Below are 20,600 nucleotides of genomic sequence, written 5' to 3' on the forward strand. Positions count from 1 at the left end.
TTGGTAGACCCCAAGCACCTTTTTTTTTTTTTTGGAAGATGGGAAGGGTCACTGCTCATGCTGGCAAAGTGTAGTTGATGCTAATATTATCAAGCTGAACCAGAGCTTCCTGGGTCATCAAATGGATATCTGTATATGTCTTTATCTGCCATACTTTAGATCTATTCTTCACCTACTGGTGTTCTTTCTCCCTCATTTACTTCTGCAAACAACGCTAGCCCATTAGTGCTGCTGTGTTGTGTGCTGTGTTTATTCACTCAGTCATGTCCAACTCTTAAGACCCCACGGACTGTAGCCCACCAGGCACCTCGGTCCATGGGGAGTCTCCAGGCAACAAAGCTGGAGTGGGTTGCCATGCCCTCCTCCAGGGGATCTTCCCAACCCAGGGATTGAACCCAGGTCTCCCGCATTGCAGGTGGATTCTTTACCATCTGAGTCACCAGGGAAGCCTAAGAATACCGGAGTGGGTAGCCTATCCCTTCTCCAGAGGAAATTCTCAACCCAGGATTTGAACCAGGGTCTCCTGCATTGCAGACAGATTCTTTACCAGCTGAGCTACCAGGGAAGCCCCATTAGTGCTGTTACTCAAAGAGTGGACTTTGGGGCTCTCTGGGTGGCTATTTCTGTTTGTTGAAATAGAAGGAGCATAGAGTTGATGGGGAGGCCCTGATATTCCCTCTGCCACTGCATAGCTGTGTGAAATTCGTAAGCCCCATTGACTAATTGCTTTTCCAGCTTGGTGCCCACCACCTCAATCACAGGTGTATTGTGATGCTCCAAAGGAATGGTGAAGGGAAGCATGTTCTGAAGGTTCTTAAGTAATCTGCCTTTGGGGGATATCATCGATGGTTTCCTTCTTACCACATATTTTGTGGTTAAAAGGGAGAGCCCATCTCCTTAGGCCAGAGTCTGTTAAGTTCTTGCACCCCCTCTGCCCTGGCCTCATAGCTGAAATGGGAATTCCAGTTGAAACATAAGGAAAAGTTGTAGAATTCAAGCCACATGGTTGCTAGGTTGGAGGTCAGGGATTTCTGCTACCCTTTTCCCAAAGGCAACCAGGGATTTTGGAGATTGGCAGCAAAGTCTTTTAATCTCATTTTGCTCCTAATAAGACTTGGAAGTGGCCTTCTCAAAGATTCCCAAGTGCACATTTAATTCTTTATTTTCATGTATTCCACAGTTGTGCTTTTTCCACACAATTATGTTTTGAGGGTCTACTGTACACCAGACACTGAATCTCCCGGAGATACCAGGACAAAGTCAACTGAGCTCCCTGCCCTCTCAGCCCTTCCAGTTTAGAGGCAGAAATAGGTTCTGAACATCTCCTGAGACAGTCCCTAGGTATCTTAATCCTCATCTCTCCAAATGTGTATGCCTCATCTTCCATCCAAAATTCTTCCTCCCCTAGGCTTCCTCATGTCAGTGAAGAGATTCACTCAGTCACCCAATCAAGAAAACTGGGAATCCATACATGTATATGTATGGCTGAATCCCTTCACTGTCCACCTGAAGCTATTACAACACTGTTAATTGGCTGTACCCCAGTACAACATAAAAAGTTCAAAAAGAAAACTGGGAGTCCTCCTTCATACCTATCTCTGTCTTACTCACCTATTCCAATCTTGCATCAAGTCCTATTGTTTTTAGGGTCTATAATATCTCTTAAATCTGTCTTGCTAGTTCAGGTCATCATTATTTCACTCCCAGAGAACACAACCTCCTCACCGGGTTCCCTATCTCTGGTCTTGCTGTGTGAACTCGAACTTGAATTGATCCCTTTCCCTTTCTGAGAGCTTCAACTTCTGCATCCTCAACTGGATAGTTTCCTAAGTCTGGTGCAAGTCTTCTTCTGTAGTTCTGTGATCAGATGGTTCTTGATTATACTCTAGTGTAGCCATCCAGACTTCCAAAGATGTTGATATACCTGATATACCTGAGCCACTGGCTTCTTGGTGTGTGTATTCATTCATTCATTTCTCCATTCAGGAAATACTGAGCACCCACTATATACGAGGAACTGTAGTTACCACAAGTGACTCAATGGAAAGTAAGACACAGGCCCTGTCTTCAAGGAGGTCAATCTTTTGGGGAGTAAGGACACAAACAGGCCACCTAGTCCATTCTGTGGAGGAAGGGTAATCATGGTAGGTTCCTTGGAAGAGCTAATGTCTTGGTTGGAGCCTGAATGATAAATAGGAGCTAACCAGGAGAACAAAGATAAGTACAAAGACCCTGAGGCAGAATGCCAGGAGAAAATAAAGTTAAATTAGAAGATGGCAGACCAATTGGGAGGCTGTAGCAACACTCTAGGGGAGAGATGAAGAAGTCCTGAACTAAGACCATCAAAGTAGACAAAAATGAACAGATTTCAGTTATATTTTAGAGGTGTGATTGACAGTCCTTGCTGGTGAATTGGATGTAGAAGATAAGGGAGAGAGGTCATGGAGGACCCTTGGGTTTCTGGCTTTATCAACTTTGTAGACGGACTGCCATTTACAGAGTTAGTTCTGTTAACTCAGGAGGAAGGAGCTGCTTTGGGGAATTAAGTTGGGGAAAAGATGATGGGTTCAACTTCAGTCATGTTGAATTTGAGTTGGAATATCCAGGCGGACAAGTCTGATAAGTCATTGGCTCCAAGGATCTGACACACTGAGAAGAGAACTCTGGTCTGGAGGTTCAGGGTGGGGAGTCATTAGCTTGTGGATGAGGCCTACAAGGAGAGTGAGCAGACGCTGAAGAGCTGAGTGCCCAAGAGGACCAGGTCATCCGTACTAAGAGGGAAATACTCTCCCAGATATGGAGTGCCCATTCATTCCTGGAACACATTTCTGTCCCACAGAGAGTTTCTAAATAATGTCAGTTCATCTCCTACTTATACTTAAGATAAATAGTTTTAAGAACCCAATTATAACATCTCCTTTTGCCATAAACATGCCTTAAGAAGAAAGGAAATGGATACATTCGTATGTTCATGCTATCCACCACATGTGTTACATTCACTGACTCACATGCTCCCCATAACCCTACTGTAGAGCTGCTTGGAGCCCTTAGGGACTCAGAGTGGTTAAATCACTTGCCCAAGGTCACAGAGCTATTAAATGGCAGTAAGATCTGACTCCAGGTATGTCTGACACCAGAGCCTGCACCATGATACCACCTAACAGCACTGCACCATTTCTTGCAGTATAGCCGGATCCTTAAGAAAGCGTGTGCATACCCCCTTTCCCTTCTGTGCTTCATAAATATAATTTGTATCCCCTAGCTTAATGCTTTGCTCTCCATTAAAATACAAAACCCCTGGGGAGAAGTAAAGCTCTAAGTTGTTGTCAGTCATTTATGCCTCAGTGGGAATGAGTTTCAGATTCTTCCTTAGGAACAAATTTTAATTTTATGGGAGAAGGACACTGGAACCTTGAGGGAGAGATGAAAAGGCAGAAATGGGCCTTGGAATGAAAAGTCACCCTCCTCTTAGTTTTACAGTTCTACCTGGTCAGAGGCACGTGCTTTTAATGTTCCAAGATGCTATTTCTGCATATGTGTACCTCTTTATATGCAGACCCATTTTGGGGTCGGCTACCCCAATTATCTGGGGCTGGGGCTTGGGTGTGGTCTGATCAAAGGTGAAATTAAACTACCCATTGACCCCAACCCACTGTGATCAGCAAGAGGAAGCCAGCCCCGAGCTGCAGTTCCTTGCCTTATGCACAAGTCCCAGGCCACTCTCTTGAGAATTTGACCCTGATGTGCTTATTTAAAATCCGGAGCAGATGGAGGCAGGAGAGCTGGTTGGAAAGACTTGGAGGAGTCCCTTCTGCCCTGTCTGGGTCTATTTGCCAAAATATATGACATGTATCAGGGCAGGGCATTGGTCCAAACCCATTGAAATTCTGCTAGCAATCCAAACAGTGATGGCATTTCAGATTGGTTCTGCAAAATGATCAGTTAGGAAGAGAGAAATGAGGTGTGAGCATCTGGCTACTACAGCCTAGTGATTGGGACAGTCCCAGGGGCGGGCTTGGGGTGAGGGGGGCAGCCTCAACTACCACCCCCCAGGACATCTGCCACTGGAAAACAGGGAGAGAGCCACACACTGGCAGCAGGTGGTCTAGTTTGAGTCCCATGCCATTTCTCACTAGCTACGTGACCTAAACAAGTCCTTCCCATTCTCTCGGCCTCCTTTTTCCCCCATGTATAAAATAAGCCCTGGATGGAATGGTCTCTAAGGGCCCTTCCTGCTTGAATATTCTGTGACTTCTCCAGATTTCTTTTTCTCTGTAGTGGGAGAGGTCCACACATCCACCTGTTTATCTGAAGCCCTCTATGTTCTCACACTGCCCTCTGCTGGCCATTGTGAAAAGTGCCACCGATAGCTTCTTTGGAGTACGGCAAACCAACCAAAAAAACCCATCATTGATTTAGTATTAAGCATTAGCAGTACACTGGGCGTGGTAACAGAAAGCCTATACATTGGAGACAAGGGAAAGATTATACAGCTATATTCACAGAATAAGCATAGCTACAGATGGCTGACAAAACAGCCCATGAAAGACATGTCTTCATTTTTTTTTCTTTGCCATCTTCGTCTGTTCGTGATGCTCTGTGCCACTGTATGAAAGAAAGGACCTCAGTGGATGGTAAGGCTCCTTGTCCCATACTCTAGAACTTCAGGCTCCAGGGGCCCTGGCACCACCCTGAAGAGGCAGTTCTGGGCCAGCAGCGCCTCAGAGGTGTCAAGTCATCCCCCCGGCCCTGCTTCCATCTGAGAGGTTTTGAAACTCAGGACCAGCTCAGAAGTACACCTTCCATACCATTTCAAATGCCCTTTTTGAAAAAGAATTCAAACTCAAAGAATCTATGAGCTCTTTAAGAGCCCCAGTTTAAGCTCTCTGGCTGGAATGGAAGAGTCAGCTATGTGACTGTGGTAGATTCAACACACCCTCCCAGCCAAGAGAAAGGGAGTGGGCCATGGAACCCAGCCTTTTCTGGATGGAATCAGATTTCCTGTTAAGTCCAGCCTGAGAATTGCCTCACTCCTATGTCTCTTTGCTTATTCTCACTGAGCATGCACTCACTCACCAAGGCAAGGGACCAGGGCTGGCATGTGCTAGCCCATGTGCGCACACCAGGTACCGCTTGGGCTCTAGTGCCGTGGGCAAGATGGGAATTGGGCCACGCCACAGTCTGCTGTCTTGGTAGCAGCTCAACTGTTTATCAGGCTCTCACCTCCTAGCCCTTGATGCGTGAAAGCTTTGGGCAGGGCTCAGATTTGGGTCAAGCATTCAGTACCCTGACTGCATGCATCTCCTTTGCTAGTAATAACATGGTCTTGGCAAGCCTGTCTTGCCCCTCACCCTCCCACCAGCCAGTCCTTTCCTCCCCCAACAGCTGGTTCTTATCTGTCTTCCTTGTTCCAGCCTCAGGCAGACTGCCCTGACCTCATGCTCTCTCTCTCTCTCTCTCATACACACACACACACACACACACACACACACACACACACACACACACACACACACACACACACACACACACACACACACACACACACACACACACACACACACACACACACACACACACACACACACACACACACACACACACACACACACACACACACACACACACACACACACACACACACACACACACACACACACACACACACTCTCCTAAACACTCATTGATGAGTTTCAACATTGAAACTGCCTTCCTCCCACCCACCCCATCCCCAAACCTCTAAGGGTTCCCTATTTCCTGTCACATCGAGTCTTCCACTTCCCTGCCTTGCTTTCCAGGCCTACTTCAGTTGGGGCCCACTCAGCCTTTCCAGTGTGGCCAGTGACTGCCCCCACCCCCCTACCCCATCATGGACAGAATGTAAGCATTCCACAAACCCTCCATGGTCAACCCTGCCTTTGTGTTCCTGCAGCACTAATGCTCCATTCTGGACTTGAACTGTTTGCTATAGTTTTGTGTACATTAGTCTTGAAAGCTAGGCCCACATTTTAGGTTAAAGTGTTCTATTGCTTTTTAGTTGTGTATGTGTAGTGAAAAATTTTAAGAGTAATAAAAGAACCACCATAAAAGTTCAGCAGCAGGAGGTTAGAGCATAGAAAGTAAAAGTTCAACTCCCATCCCATCATTCCCAGAAATAAGCCCAAGTTAAGTGCTCTGCAGCCTAGCGCCGTCTATAGGTTTGTGTTGGAAAGATTGCGTGGTAGGTGATACACCCAGAGAATTACATCGCTTGGGGAAGAGCATCTTTTACTTCTTAACGAGAATCCCAGGTCTTTGTCGGCCTAATAGACTTTGGAAATTTTAGTCCAAAGTCTGCACACAGCTGGCGGCCACTTGTGTGTCCAGTATGTGACTCTAATCACCACATAAAGCTTCTGTCCTCTTTTCAGCCCTTTCAAAAGTAAACCTTGAAGGTGAATAGTAAAGAGCACATTTAATGGACCTTTCTCAGAGTTTTTCACAGGACTGTAGGAAATTGCAGACAGAAAGTAAAGGGGCTGAGGGGCGGAGATGGGAAGCGTTTATGAAAATAGGCTTTCTACCTGATATGATGTTGTTTTCTCTGAGAGTTAATGCATATTACTAATGGTTTTCATTTTTACCAAGAAAATTCAGTCCCTACTGGGATTTGTTCTAAATGGTAGCCTCGCCCACCTGTGTTGCACCCACTGGGGTTAATTCTGCATCTCAATCAGCTTGAAAATGTCAGCCTGAACTCTCAGACTTAATTGTTACAGACGCTTTATAAGTAGGGCATTCAAAATCCTCAGGCTGCTCCCTCTTGCTATCATAATTGATACTTAATGGATATTCCCAGCCTTCTTTGGTTTTACACATTCAGCACTGTACAGATGGCGGGGGTAGTAAAGGGAAGAAGAGAGACACAGAGGGGGCAGATAAACAATGTGTGTGTTCGCTGTGGGTGTCTGTTTCGAGTTGCAGTCCTGGAGTTCTGGGAATGGCTGACAAAGGTGAGCTGGCAGGTCGGTCAGCCGGGGGTTTCTGGGTTCTCTTCGCTGTGGCCCCCCAAGGCAGTGTTCTATGGGCACAGCCATCTCTGAACTTCAGCTCAAACATGTTGGCCATTTGGATGTGAGTTCGAAAATGTCCCAATGCTCTCCAGAGTTCTGTTCTTTTGCTCTTTTGACAGTCTGATGGATGACCTGGCATTAACTAGGGAGAGGACAATATTATCCAGCCTGAATAACTAATCTCCTAAGAAGTACAAAGTTGAAGGATCTTGGTGCACATGAATCTTATTAAATGTGCTTATAAAATATGTTCTATCCAAATAAGCTTAGAAACCCCTAAAATAGCCTTTTCTGATCAGTGGCTGGAACTTTGGCATGCTGCGTAGGTCTCCAAGCCAAAATTATTCAGTGACGTGATGACAGGGTTCTTTGTGGGAAAATGGGAAGTGGGGATGGTAACTCCTCTGTTGACTAATTGTACTCCTTCTGTCCATCGCAGGGGAGACCAGGACCAATTGGAATTCAAGGTCCAACAGGTCCTCAAGGACTTCCTGGCCCTAGTGGTTTATCAGGCTTGAAAGGAGAAAGGGGCTCCCCAGGCCCGCTGGGACTGTATGGACCAAAAGGCGATAAGGTAAGCTCAAACCAAAGCTTGAGTTTTCCTTTGGCTCATGGGCCATGGGTGTGAAGGTGAAAGGTTCTAAACCTCAGCTCTGTTTATTTATGAAAAGAATACTAATTGCACATACTTTGGTGCCAGGCTACACACTTTAATAATAGGTAGGCTGGGTGATATACTCCCATTTCTGGAGAGAATCCTGTAGCCAGCAAGTCAGAAAGTCCAGGTATCAGCTATTTGCCAGACAAATGGGATGACCGTGGTGGAAAAGTCCAGAGGATTTGAGCTAGAGGTGGATCAGAAGGCCAATCAACAGGGCAGCAGAGGAATCCAAACAAGGGGAATGGGACGCCAGGGGTCAGAATGCTTGGAAACCAGCTGGGCCACAAATATGGGGAAAGAGATGCAAGAAAGGGGATTGGTCATGTCATGGCAGCTGGCTGTCTGAGGTTAGCAGTTAATCACCTCCTATTTACCACATTGGTGAGAGCAGGATTCCTACCCTAGGGTTCTGCAGATGGCCAAGTATGTGACACCTGGCACAGGACAGAAGAGATCAACAACAGGTTTATAAGTCACATACACTCACAGTGGAAGAAGACATCACACACCATGCAGGGTCACACAGTGCTTGCGCTCTGGAACAAAATAAACCAGAAGGGCTGTGGGAGGCAAACTCTGCCATGTCAAAAGGATGAGTGTCCCTAGGTTCCTAAAGGAGGATATGACTGGCTTGTTTGAATAATTCATTGGGCCAGCAGGGAACTGAAACCTACAACTCAGGAACAAGCAGGAACTGTGCCCGGTATATTTGATAAGGAGAGTTGTTTGCCTGAAAGATCTCATCAGGAGCAAAATGCCGTTTGAGGCACTCCTCAGTTTTCCCAGGGCTTCCCAGGTGGCACTAGTGGTGAAGAACCTGCCTGCCAATGCAGGAGACATAAGAGACATGGGTTTGATCCCTGGGTCAGGAAGATCCCCTGGAGGAGGAAATGACAACCCACTCCAGTGTTCTTGCCTGGAGAATCCCATGGACAGAGAAACCTGGCAGGCTAGGGCTGCAAAGACTTAGCAAGCCCGCATGCAGCCTTCCCAGATGTCAAGGCACCATATAATACTGAGCCTTATTTTTAGGTCTGATACCACATGGTCTAAGACAAGAACTGCCCAAGACCTTAGGTAAAGGCTAGTGATCACTTGGAAGTGTAGTAGACAGCAAGGTGATGTGATGTGGGGGGGGGCGGTTGGGGTACAAAACACTTCTTAACAACTTAGGTCATTAACTACATGAACAAACCTACCTCACCTAATGGAGATCAGTTGGACCCATCTCTTACATTCCTACTCCCTTTTTTAGGGTCCCATGGGTGTTCCCGGCTTTCTTGGCATCAATGGAATTCCGGTGAGTGTGTTCATAGAAGCATTTTGAAATTTTATTTTATTGAAGTAGACTTGATTTACAAGATTGTGTTCACTTCTGCTATACAGCAGGGTGATTTGGTTATACATGTGTATATATTCTTTTTCATGTTCTTTTCCATGATGGCTTATCACAAAATATAGAATATAGTTCCCTTGGGCTATACCTTGTTGTTTATCTATTTCATAGAGGCAATTTTAATACAACCTCTAGTTTCTGCCTCATAGCTCAAGTACTTTGGTCTTAACCACATCCTGTCTCAGGCAGGCATGCTCAGGGCTAAGTGTTGAGATGTGCGTGGTAAGGTTTGAAGAGCAGTGCTCACCTACACTTGCCTTGGGATCCCATTATGGGGAGCACTAAATTATATAGTTGGGGATGCAGAGATATGTGCAGGCATAAAAAACCATCAGTATCTTAGACAAAAGGGGTTGGGTCTTCTAGGTTGAGGGCAGCTTTCACTGGGGATGAGGGACTGGTTCTGAAGTGTGAAGACAGTGACATGAGAACACATATATCCTCATTATCAGAAAACTAAGAAGGTACACGAAATTAGATAGAAAAATACTTACTGATACCTTAACACATTTAATTTCAATAATTTGTTCTCTTCAGCCTTATTCCCAAGTGAATTTCCCTTCAGATTTTTCGGACTTCTAAGTACAAATTTTAAATGTTGCTTTCCATTTGTAGTTATTACAAAATACTGGCTATATTCCCCAGGTTGTATGATATGTCTGCGAGCCTATCTGACACCCAATAGTTTGTACTTCCCACACTCCCAACCCCTAAAGCATAGTGCCCCTCTCCACACACCAGTAACCACTAGTTGTTCTCTGTGTCTGAGAATCTACTGCTTTTTTTGTTATATTCACTAGTTTGTTGTATTTTTTAGATTCCACATATGATTGACATCATACAGTATTTTGCTTTCTCTTTCTGACTTATTTCACTTAGTGTAATGCCCTCCAAGTCCATCCATGTTGCTGCAAATGGCAAAATTTCAGTTTTTTGTATAGCTGAGTAGTATTCCTTATATATATATATATATATACCACATCTTCTTTGTTGCTTCTATACCTTGAGAATTGTAAATAATGCTGCTATGAAAATTGGGGTATGTATATCTGTTTGAATTGGTGGTTTTTTCATATATATACTCAGGAATGGAATTGCTGAATCATATGGTAGTTCTATTTTTATTTTTTTGAGAAACTTTCATATTTTTTTTCCCCAGTGACTGCATCACTTTACATTCCTACCAACAGTGCAGGAGGATTCCCTTTTCTCCACATCCTCACCAACACTTGTTATTTGTGTTCCTTTTGAGAACAGCCATTCTGATAGGTGTGAGGTCATACCTCATTGTGGTTTTGACTTGCATTTCTTGATGATTAGTGATGCTGAGCATATTTTCATGTGCCCACTGGACATCTTCGTTTGTTCTTTAGAAAAGTATCTATTCAGTTCTTCTACCCATTTTTTAATTGGGTTGTTTGTTTCTTTCATATTGAGTTTAATGACCTGTTTATATGTGTTGGATATTAGCCCCTATCAGTCATAGTTTTTGCAAATATCTTCTCCCATTCAGTAGGTTGTCTTTTCATTTTGCTGATGGTTTTTACAAACTGACTACTCTAAAGATCACTTGAAGACAACCTCTTCCCTTCATCCTGAGGACCTGGTTTTGCTGGAGATAAGTGGGGAGTCTGGAGCTTGCAGACATGTCCTTTTCCCATTCCATCCAGCCCAATCCCCCCCCTTTTTATTGAGTTTCTCCATTTTTACTCAATATCCCTACTTATCCTGCCACTGGATATTACATGGTAACATTTCTCCAGCTTTTAAAATGCAGTATTTGGAACTTGGTACTATCACTTTTTAGTTATATTCTTCAGTGCTTCTCTATATATTTAATCTTTAACCTGGGCTGTGTTTGCCTTTAGCAGTGGTTTTCAACCTTAAGAACCAAATCTTGTGTGGAAGCTCAGCATGTAGAACAGAAAAAAAAAATGCAGCTCCTCCATTTGAGGAAAGGCCCAGAGCCTGCTTTTATCTTTCTAACAGCCTCTAAGGGGTTCTTTTGAATCATATCAAAACAGTTTAGTTAAGTCTTGACTTAACAGCTTCTTGTGTTATACTACATAATCATCTAATATCAGGTAAGGGAGTTCAAATTGTTTTGTGCCAATCTACAGGTATTTTTCTTGAGTACCTGCTATATGGTAGCACTCTACTATGGGAATACAAAAAAAAAAAGGCATCTGGCTCTGCCCTCGGAGATATTATCATCTGATTCATTTTTATCCCCAGATCTACTATACCTTTGTGGCTTTGGCGAATAGAAGACTCACTTGCCTTGTATTTGTTACATGTATCAACAAATCGGTCATCAGATTTTGGCCTTTTATTCAATTGCAGAGTCTATAAAATCCCAGAAATGGGTCATTGGAGAAGTAAGAAGTGGATGGGGTTGGTTACCCTCTTATGACTTCCCCTGATATTTTCTCATGGCTATGTTCTAAGACCACATCATCCAGCGTCTCCACTCAGTGTATGTGTCTTGAGGGAACCAATGGATGATTGTTGTTATTGTTAAGTTGTTCCGTCGTGTTTGTCTCTATGAGACCTCACGGACTGCTGCACGCCTGGCTTCCATGTTGTTCACCATCTCCTGGAGTTTGTTCAAACTCATGTACACTGAATTGGTGATTCCATCCAACCATCTCATCCTGTCATCCCCTTCTCCTGCCTTCTATCTTTCCCAGCATCAGGGTCTTTTCCAATAAGTCAATTCTTCGCATCAGGTAGCCAAAATATTGGAGCTTCAGCTTCAGCATCAGTCCTTCTAATGAATATCCAGGGTTGATTTCCTTTAGGATTGACTGGTTTGATCTCCTTGCTGTCCAAGCGACTCTCAAGAGTCTTCTCTGGCACCACAGTTCAAAAGGATAGAAACTAGCGAACTGGAGGCCACCTCTTCCATTTATCCTGTGGATCCAGCCTCACCAGATATGAGTGGAGGATTTGAAGCTCACAACAGCACTACACCCTTCCTCCTGCAATCTCTTTTTAACGGGGGCTGGAAGGAAATGAATCCTGTGAAGCAGAGGCTGATTCCCATTCTGAGTTGGAACCCACCCCAGAGTCCAGCTGGACACTTCTGTGTCCAACCATCCAACTTGTGGCCAAGAGAGCCTGAGGGCTTCTAGAAATTGATCACTTCTTTTGGGGGCCTTTGTTGCTTGGGAGAATGAGTCCAGATTCCTCCAAATGAGTCTGCTGTTTCCAGTAGAAGTTCTCATCCCCTTGGCTCTCTTCTTGCCCCACCCCCTTGACCCCTTGACCTCAGGTTGTACATATATTTTTTTGACTTTCAATCTCTTTAGCTTCAGGATTTAAGCCTCACTTACTCCAAGAAATTTTATCCCCTGTTCCCTTCCCTCTCTTCCAGCTATTCATGATGTATTAAGAAGCATCTTCTGTTGACAGCTTACCTCTCTTTTCCATCTCTAATCTCCCAGGAGTCTTTGGGGTCTGTACCACAAACTCTAGCTCCTTATTGCATATAGTGCATGTTACTTATTTATTTTCTTGTATGTTAGTCTTATCTACTTTTGCATTCCAGTCCCCTATAATGAAAAGGACATCTTTTTTGGGTGTTAGTTCTAGAAGGTCTTGTAGGTCTTCATAGAACCGTTCGAATTCAGCTTCTTCAGCATTATTGGTCGGGGCATAGACTTGGATTACTGTGATATTGAATGGTTTGCCTTGGAATGCAAAAGTAGGAAGTCAAGAAATACCTGGAGTAACAGGCAAATTTAACCTTGGAGTACAGAATGAAGCAGGGCAAAGGCTAACAGAGTTTTGCCAAGAGAACGCACTGGTCATAGCAAACACCCTCTTCCAACAACACAAGAGAAGACTCTACACAAGGACATCACCAGATGGTCAATACTGAAACCAGACTGATTATATTATTTGCAGTCAAAGATGGAGAAGCTCTATAAAATCAAGCAAAAACAAGACCGGGAGCTGACTGTGGCTCAGATCATGAACTCCTTATTGCCAAATTCAGACTTAAACTGAAGTAGGGAAAACCACTAGACCATTCAGGTATGACCTAAATCAAATCCCTTATGACTATACAGTGGAAGTGAGAAATAGATTCAAGGGATTAGATCTGATAGACAGAGTATCTGAAGAACTATGGATGGAAGTTCGTGACATTGTACAGGAGGCAGTGATCAAGACAATCCCCCAAAAAAAGAACTGCAGAAAGGTAAAGTGGTTGTCTGAGGAGGCCTTACAAATAGCTGTGAAAAGAGAAGTGAAAGGCCAAGGAGAAAAGGAAAGATATACCCATCTGAATGCAGAGTTCCAAAGAATAGCAAGGAGAGATAAGAAAGCCTTCCTCAGTTATCACTGCAAAGAAAGAGAGGAAAACAATAGAATGGGAAAGACTAGAGATCTCTTCAAGAAAATTAGAGATACCAAGGGAACATTCCATGCAAAGATGGGCTCAATAAAGGACAGGAATGGTATGGACCTAACAGAAGCAGAAAATATTAAGAAGAGGTAGCAAGAATACATAGAAGAACTATACAAAAAAGATCTTCACAACCCAGATGATCATGATAGTGTGATCACTCACCTAGAGCCAGACATCCTGGAACATGAAGTCAAGTGGGCCTTAGGAAACATCACTATGAACAAAGCTAGTGGAGATGATGGAATTCCAGTTGACCTATTTCAAATCCTGAAAGATGATGCTGTGAAAGTGCTGCAGTCAATATAACAGCAAATTTGGAAAACTCAGCAGTGGCCACAAGACTAAAAAAGGTCAGTTTTCATTCCAATCCCAAAGAAAGGCAATGCCAAAGAATGCCCAAACTACTGTGCAAGTGCACTCATCTCACACGCTAGCAAACTAATGCTCAAAATTCTCCAAGACAGGCTTTAACAGTATGTGAACCATGAACTTCCAGATGTTCAAGCTGGTTTTAGAAAAGGCAGAGGAACCAGGGATTAAATTCCCAACATCCGCTGGATCATTGAAAAAGCAAGAGAGTTCCAGAAAAACATCTACTTCTGCTTTATTGACTATGCTAATGTCTTTGACTATGTGAATCACAACAAACTGTAGAAAATTCTTCAAGAGATGGGAATACCAGACCTGCGTCCTTAACAATCTGTATGCAGGTCAAGAAGCAACAGTTAGAACTGGACGTGGAACAACAGACTGCTTCCAAATAGGGAAAGGTGTACATCAAGCTGTATATTTTCACCCTGCTTATTTAACTTATATGCAGAGTACAGCACGTCATGATGTAGCACAAGCTGGAATCAAGCTTACTGGGAGAAATATCAATAACCTCAAATATGCAGATAATAGCACCCTTATGGCAGAAAGCAAAGAAGAACTAAAGAGCCTCTTGATGAAAGTGAAAGAGGAGAGTGAAAAAGGTGGCTTAAAATTCAACATTCAGAAAACTAAGATCATGGCATCCAGTCCCATCACTTCATGGCAAATAGATGGGGAAACTGAAAACAGTGTCAGACTTTATTTTGGGGGGCTCCAAAATCACTGCAGATGGTGACTGAAGCCATGAAATTAAAAGACACTTGCTCCTTGGAAGAAAAGCTATGACCAACCTAGACATCATATTAAAAAGCAGAGACATTACTTTGGCAACAAAGGTCCTTCTAGTCAAGGCTATGGTTTTTCCAGTAGTCGTATATGGATTTGAGAATTGAACTATCAAGAAAACTGAGTGACAAAGAATTGATGCTTTTGAACTGTGGTTTTGGAGAAGACTCTTGAGAGTCCCTTGGACAGCAAGGATATCCAACCAGTCCATCATAAAGGAAATCAGTCCTGAATATTCATTGGAAAGGCTGATGCTGAAGCTGAAACTCCAATACTTTGGCCACCTCATGCAAAGAACTGACTGATTTGAAAAGACCCTGATGCTGGGAAAGATTGAAGGTGGGAGGAGAAGGGGAAGACAGAGGATGAGATGGTTGGATGGCATCACCGACTCAATGGACATGAGTTTGAGTAAACTCCAGGAGTTGGTGATGGACAGGGAGGCCTAGTGTGCTGCAGTCCATGGGGTCACAAAGAGTTGGACATGACTGAGTGACTGAACTGAACTGAACTGAGTCTTATCTAGCTCCTTGAAAGCACAGAGTTTTGTCTTCTGTTCCTCTCAGAGACCCCAGGGCTAAATTCAGCACAGAGTAGAAACTAGAAATCCAACCTCTAGTACCTCATAGCTCTAGTAGTAGCTACAAGAGGCTTCCCTAGTAGGTCAGTCAATAAAGAATCCACCTGAAATGCAGGACAACCAGGTTCCATTCCTGGGTTAGGAAGATCCCCTGGAGAAGGAAATGGCAACCCACTTCAGTATTCTTGCCTGGGAAAACCCAGGGACAGACGAGTCTGGTGGGCTACAGTCTATGGGGTCACAAGAGTCAGGCACGACAGAACGACACCACAGTACCTATACAAGCAGCAATTCTCAGACTTGCAGGGCTCCCTCAGACAGAGGAAAACACAGAGACCCTAGGATCAGTCGGACTAATTATTTTACCCAACTTTCAGCAGCACTTATTAAGCAATTTGGCTAAAACCAACACATCTTTACTAAACTGGATCACTGCACAAATCTGCTTCCCCTATTAATATTGGCTGATTGCTAACATCTGTGTCACTGGTTTTGGTCCCAGAACTCCATTTTTCCTGTCATGTAGACGATTTCCACATGAATGAGCAAGATCATCCAAGTCTGCTCACCCAGGGGCACTGTCACCAGTTGAGAGTGAACAAGCAAGCAGTCGTCAAGATATTCAACATTAAAATAGCATAGACAAGGGACAATAGGACTGTGGCTTTTAATGATATCACAGATGTGAGTTGAGCTGTCGGCACCCCCAAAAAATGCAGGTTGATCCAATGTTTTCAGTTCAAATAAGTTGGAAGCAGAAGTTTTCAAGTTGTCTTTTGCGATTTATGTTGAGCTTTTCCCACGGAGTCGATCTCAAACATTTCCCCGCCTAGAGACTCATAAATGAACACACCAGATTTATATCTTCAAAGTGCCCATGAACTACTCACCAAATGGAAACATCTCCTTTCCAATCTGGGTTCTATGAAACATTTGTTGTTGTTGTTGTTCAACCACTAAGTCATGTCCAACTCTTTGTGACCCCGTGGACTGTAGCACACCAGGCTTCCCTGTCCTTCACTATCTCCAGAGTTTGCTCAAATGCACGTCCATTGAGTTGGTGATGCCATCAGGGTCTTTTCCAGTGAGTTGGCTCTTCGCATTCAGTAGCCAAAGTATTGGAGCTTCAGCTTCAGCATCAGTCCTTCTGATGAGTATTCAGGGTTGATTTCCTTTAGAATTGATTGGCTTGATCTCCTTGCAGTCCAAGGGACTGTCAAGAATCTTCTCCTGCACCACAGTTTGAAAGCATCAATTCTTTGATACTCAGCCTTCCTTATGGTCCAACTCTCACATCTGTACATAACAATTAGAAAAACCATAGCTTTGACTAGATGGGCCTTTGTTGGCAAAGTGATGTCTCTCCTTTATAATATGCTTTCTAGGTTTGTTATAGTTTTTCTTCCAAAGAGCAAGCATCTTTTAATTTCATAGCTGCAGTCACTGTCTGCAGTGATTTGGAGGCCCAAGAAGATGAAAGTCTGTCACTGTTTCCATTTTTCCCCATCTATTTGCCACAAAGTGGGGAACATGAATTGGGGAACACTGCTTTTCTATAATACAGCACATCCACCTGTCCTGTGTGTTTAGTCCCTTGTGGTTTTATAGAACCATGGTTTTCTCTTTCAAAGAGCTATATTCTCTTGGAGAAGTGGCACACACATACGTGAAGTCATTCATTCTCTCTACCCAGAAAGGGCATAACCAAGGTCTCAGGACTGAGTAAGATCCCTAGTACTGAGCCAGCCTGTTGTCTTAACTCATTTCTGTTACCCAGTTGAGAGATAACCCCTAGCAAATTTGGCTGGGACATTTTTTAATAATGATTAGGACCCCAGGAAGAAATAGACACTCCACCTGAAGGAATTGACTGAATAGAGGTAAATGAAGGGTATATTTAAAGCAGGCATCCCCAACCTCTGGGATCTAATGTGTGATGATCCAAGGTGGAACTGATGTAATAATAATAGAAATAAACTGTACAATAAATGTAATGTGTTTCATCCCCTTTACTCCTGGTCCATGGAAAAATGTCTTCGTGGAACCAGTCCCTAGTGCCAAAAAAGTTGGGGACTGCTAATTTAAAGGATGCGAGCAGGATTAAGGGAAACAGCAGTGGATGCAGAAGTAACCAACACAAAGCTGTTACCACACCTAGTCCCAAATGGGGAGAGGAGGAATAGTAATACTGGAACTCTGTAAGACTGGGAGCCATGGACTAGCACTTGTCCAATGGGAACTAATATTGTAGAGAAATATGGCCACGGCCACAAATACTGCCAGGGAGGAAGAGTATAGGAGAAATAGACAACCTGAGCTCTTCCTCATCCTGGTCTCCCACCTCCCGCTTGTGCCTCCTAGTGACCACATACAACTGGAAGACAGAGGGAAAGGGAGGCTAGGCATAGTAAAGGTTAGTCTCCCAAAGCACAGATGTGGGGAAGGTAGAGTGTAGATCTCCAGGGCCAATAGGGATAGCCATCTCATTTGGTAATAAAATGTTGATGACTCTAGTGATGTGCTATGCTGTGCTAAGCTGCTTCAGCTGTATCTGACTCTTGCAAACCCATGGACTATAGCCCTCCAGACTCCTCTGTCTATGGGATTTTCCAGGCAAGAGTACTGGAGTGGGTTGCCATTCCCTTCTCCAGGGGATCTTCCCGACCCAGAGATCAACTCCACATCTCTTATGTCTCCTGCATTGGCAGTTGGGTTCTTTACCACTAGCGCCACCCTAATGACTCTAGTAAGCTGTCTCAATTTCCCCAGTTCAACTAAGATTCATCATCTGAGTCTGCAAGTTTTTATTGCAAAGGTAAGCTTATTGAGCACTCCTCTGGACTCTGTGTTCCGTGAGTCTAGCAGTCTAGACTCACAATGGACCGTCTATCTCCTACAAAAAGAACAATAATAATAAAAACAAAACAAAATTCTCCAGAGCATTCTCACAATAAACATTTGTCAAAAGATTGTTTCCTCAAATAATTTGAAAAGTTGCTTTTTGAACACATGACATGTTTTCTTCAAATCAGTAAATATATATTATATAGATGTATGTATATTTAACCAAATACACATAATATATGTATATGTATTTATATACATATAGGTATTTGGCTTTAATACATATATATAATATATATTATATATATAATATGTATTTGACTTTAAAAGTGTATGGGTAAGTGGGAGACTACCTTTTGTTGATCTGCCTAGAGTTTTGGTCTTTTAGGTCATCTCTTTGTGCCATACCCAACACACACCTGCTTTTGATTTCCTACACATAGGTAGGAAATATACCAAGTGCACTTCCTATACACCAAGGAAGCACAGAATTATTGAATTCAGACACCAACTGTATGTGAATGATTACTGATTCCCCAGCAAAGCAACTGCCTCAGTAGTGAGTATGGAGAAAAGGAAAAGATGCAGTTCCCTGGCTGAAGAAATAGCATGACATGAGATAATGACAAAATAAAGTTCCAAGTGTGATTCTTGCTTGTCTTGTTTATTTTTGAGCAAGCAGTGTTCAGGAGAGGTAGTGCTATGGAAACTCCTTCTGCTCTGTTAACCAAAATCCAGCATCATTTCCCATACAGAGCATCATTTCTAATACAGAGAGCCAGTCCAGGCTGCCCAGGTTCCAGTCCATTTTGAGGAATCCCAAGGCCTGGCATGATTTCCTGTTGGTAGCAATTCAGCTGCCAGGCAGCTAAGACCCATCTTAGTGCATCTTTCTACTAAAGGAAGGTACAGTCGCAGCACTCTTTGTAGCCCATCTCTTCATGCTTGATCCCTTTGGTTTCAGCTTGTAAAGCATCAATCCTTTGGACAGGGGAAACACTGAGCTGTCATCTGCCACCTACACCTGAGTATAATGAACAGAGATGGGAGCAGAGGTGACGAGACAAAGGGAGTGGACAGGGAGCCCGAATTTGGGAGCATCCTTGGCTTCTCTCACTATGGAACTTGTTGGATTAGCCAAGAGTCCTGTGACTGACTCGATCCCTTCTTTTCTCTTTCAACAGGGCCACCCTGGACAGCCAGGACCCAGAGGCCCACCAGGCCTGGATGGCTGTAATGGAACTCAAGGAGCTGTTGGATTTCCAGGCCCTGATGGCTATCCTGGGCTTCCTGGACCACCTGTAAGCTGCCACATCTTTGTACATTATTTCAAATGGTTTTGCTTGCCTCCAAGTGTGCCCTCTCTTCTGCGTCTCTGGAGGTCTTGTTAAGTATCCATGGGGCAATCACTGAAGCCCCTTGTCCAATGCAGCACCACAATGTCAAAGTCTAAAGAATACCAGTTTCAGGGGAGTGTACACATGCTACACTAGTTAGGATTTTTTTTTAATGATGCTTTTAGAGTTGGCAAGATTATTAAAAAGACTGTAGTAAATTTTAGATCAAAGTACATGTTTGGCTATTTGACATTTTCCCACATTAGGCAATATTGGGAAATGCAGTACTTGGAAGGTTTACATGGGATCATGGAAGCACTAACAGTGACCCAAAGGGCTTGGCAGGCTTGTTCTCTACCAGTGATTCTTAACCAGTGGGGATTTTTGCATCCTTCCTGAGGACATTTGACAGTTATTATTGACACTTTTGGACTTCCCTGGTGGCTCAGCTAGTAAAGAATCCACCTGCAAGGCAGGAGACCCCAGTTCAATTCCTGGGTCAGGAAGATACACTGGAGAAGGGATAGGCTACCCACTCCAGTATTCTTGGGCTTCCCTGGTGGCTCAGCTGGTAAAGAATCCGCCTGCAATGCAGGAGACCCTGGTCAATTCCTGGGTCATAAAGATCTGCTGGAGAAGGGAATGGCTACCCATTCCATATTCTGGCCTGGAGAACTCCATGGCCTATACAGTCCATGGACTGTACTGTCCATGGGTTGCAAAGTGTTGGACACGACTGAGTGACTTTCACATCCCATAATGTAACTACATATACATATGTAATATTGACACTTTGGGGCTTCCCTGGTGATACAGCTGATAAAGAATCCACCTGCAATGTGGGAGACCTGGGTTCGAACCCTGGGTTGAGAAGATCCCCTGGAGAAGGGAACATACTGGAACCCAATCCAGTATTCTGGTCTGGAGAATTCCATGGACTGTATAGTCCTTGGGGTCGAAAGAGTCAGACACAACTGAGCAACTTTCACTTTCACTGACCCTTTTGGTCCTCACAGTTGGGAGCATGCTACTGGTATAGGACAGCCCCCATCATGACATCAAGTTATCATCTGTCCCAAAGTGTCAATAGTCAGAAATAATTGAGAAATCCTACTCTACACTGACATAGTTTTCCCCTTGCCATCCTCTCCCCACGTC

General features: G+C 43.8%; 1 protein-coding gene across 2 annotated transcripts in view; it reads left to right on the top strand.

Moving 5' to 3' along the window:
* The window catches only part of COL4A6 (collagen type IV alpha 6 chain), a 314,375-nt gene that overhangs the window by 235,011 nt on the left and 58,764 nt on the right, over positions 1-20,600 (top strand). For both annotated transcript variants that reach the window (XM_043457815.1, XM_043457816.1), the window contains exons 4-6: positions 7,492-7,626; positions 8,969-9,013; positions 19,290-19,406. In XM_043457815.1, coding sequence (XP_043313750.1) covers positions 7,492-7,626; positions 8,969-9,013; positions 19,290-19,406 — 297 coding nt within the window. The remainder of the gene's footprint in view (positions 1-7,491; positions 7,627-8,968; positions 9,014-19,289; positions 19,407-20,600) is intronic.

This window comes from Cervus canadensis, chromosome X (assembly GCF_019320065.1).
Source record: "Cervus canadensis isolate Bull #8, Minnesota chromosome X, ASM1932006v1, whole genome shotgun sequence".
In the NCBI taxonomy this organism is placed as follows: domain Eukaryota; kingdom Metazoa; phylum Chordata; class Mammalia; order Artiodactyla; family Cervidae; genus Cervus; species Cervus canadensis.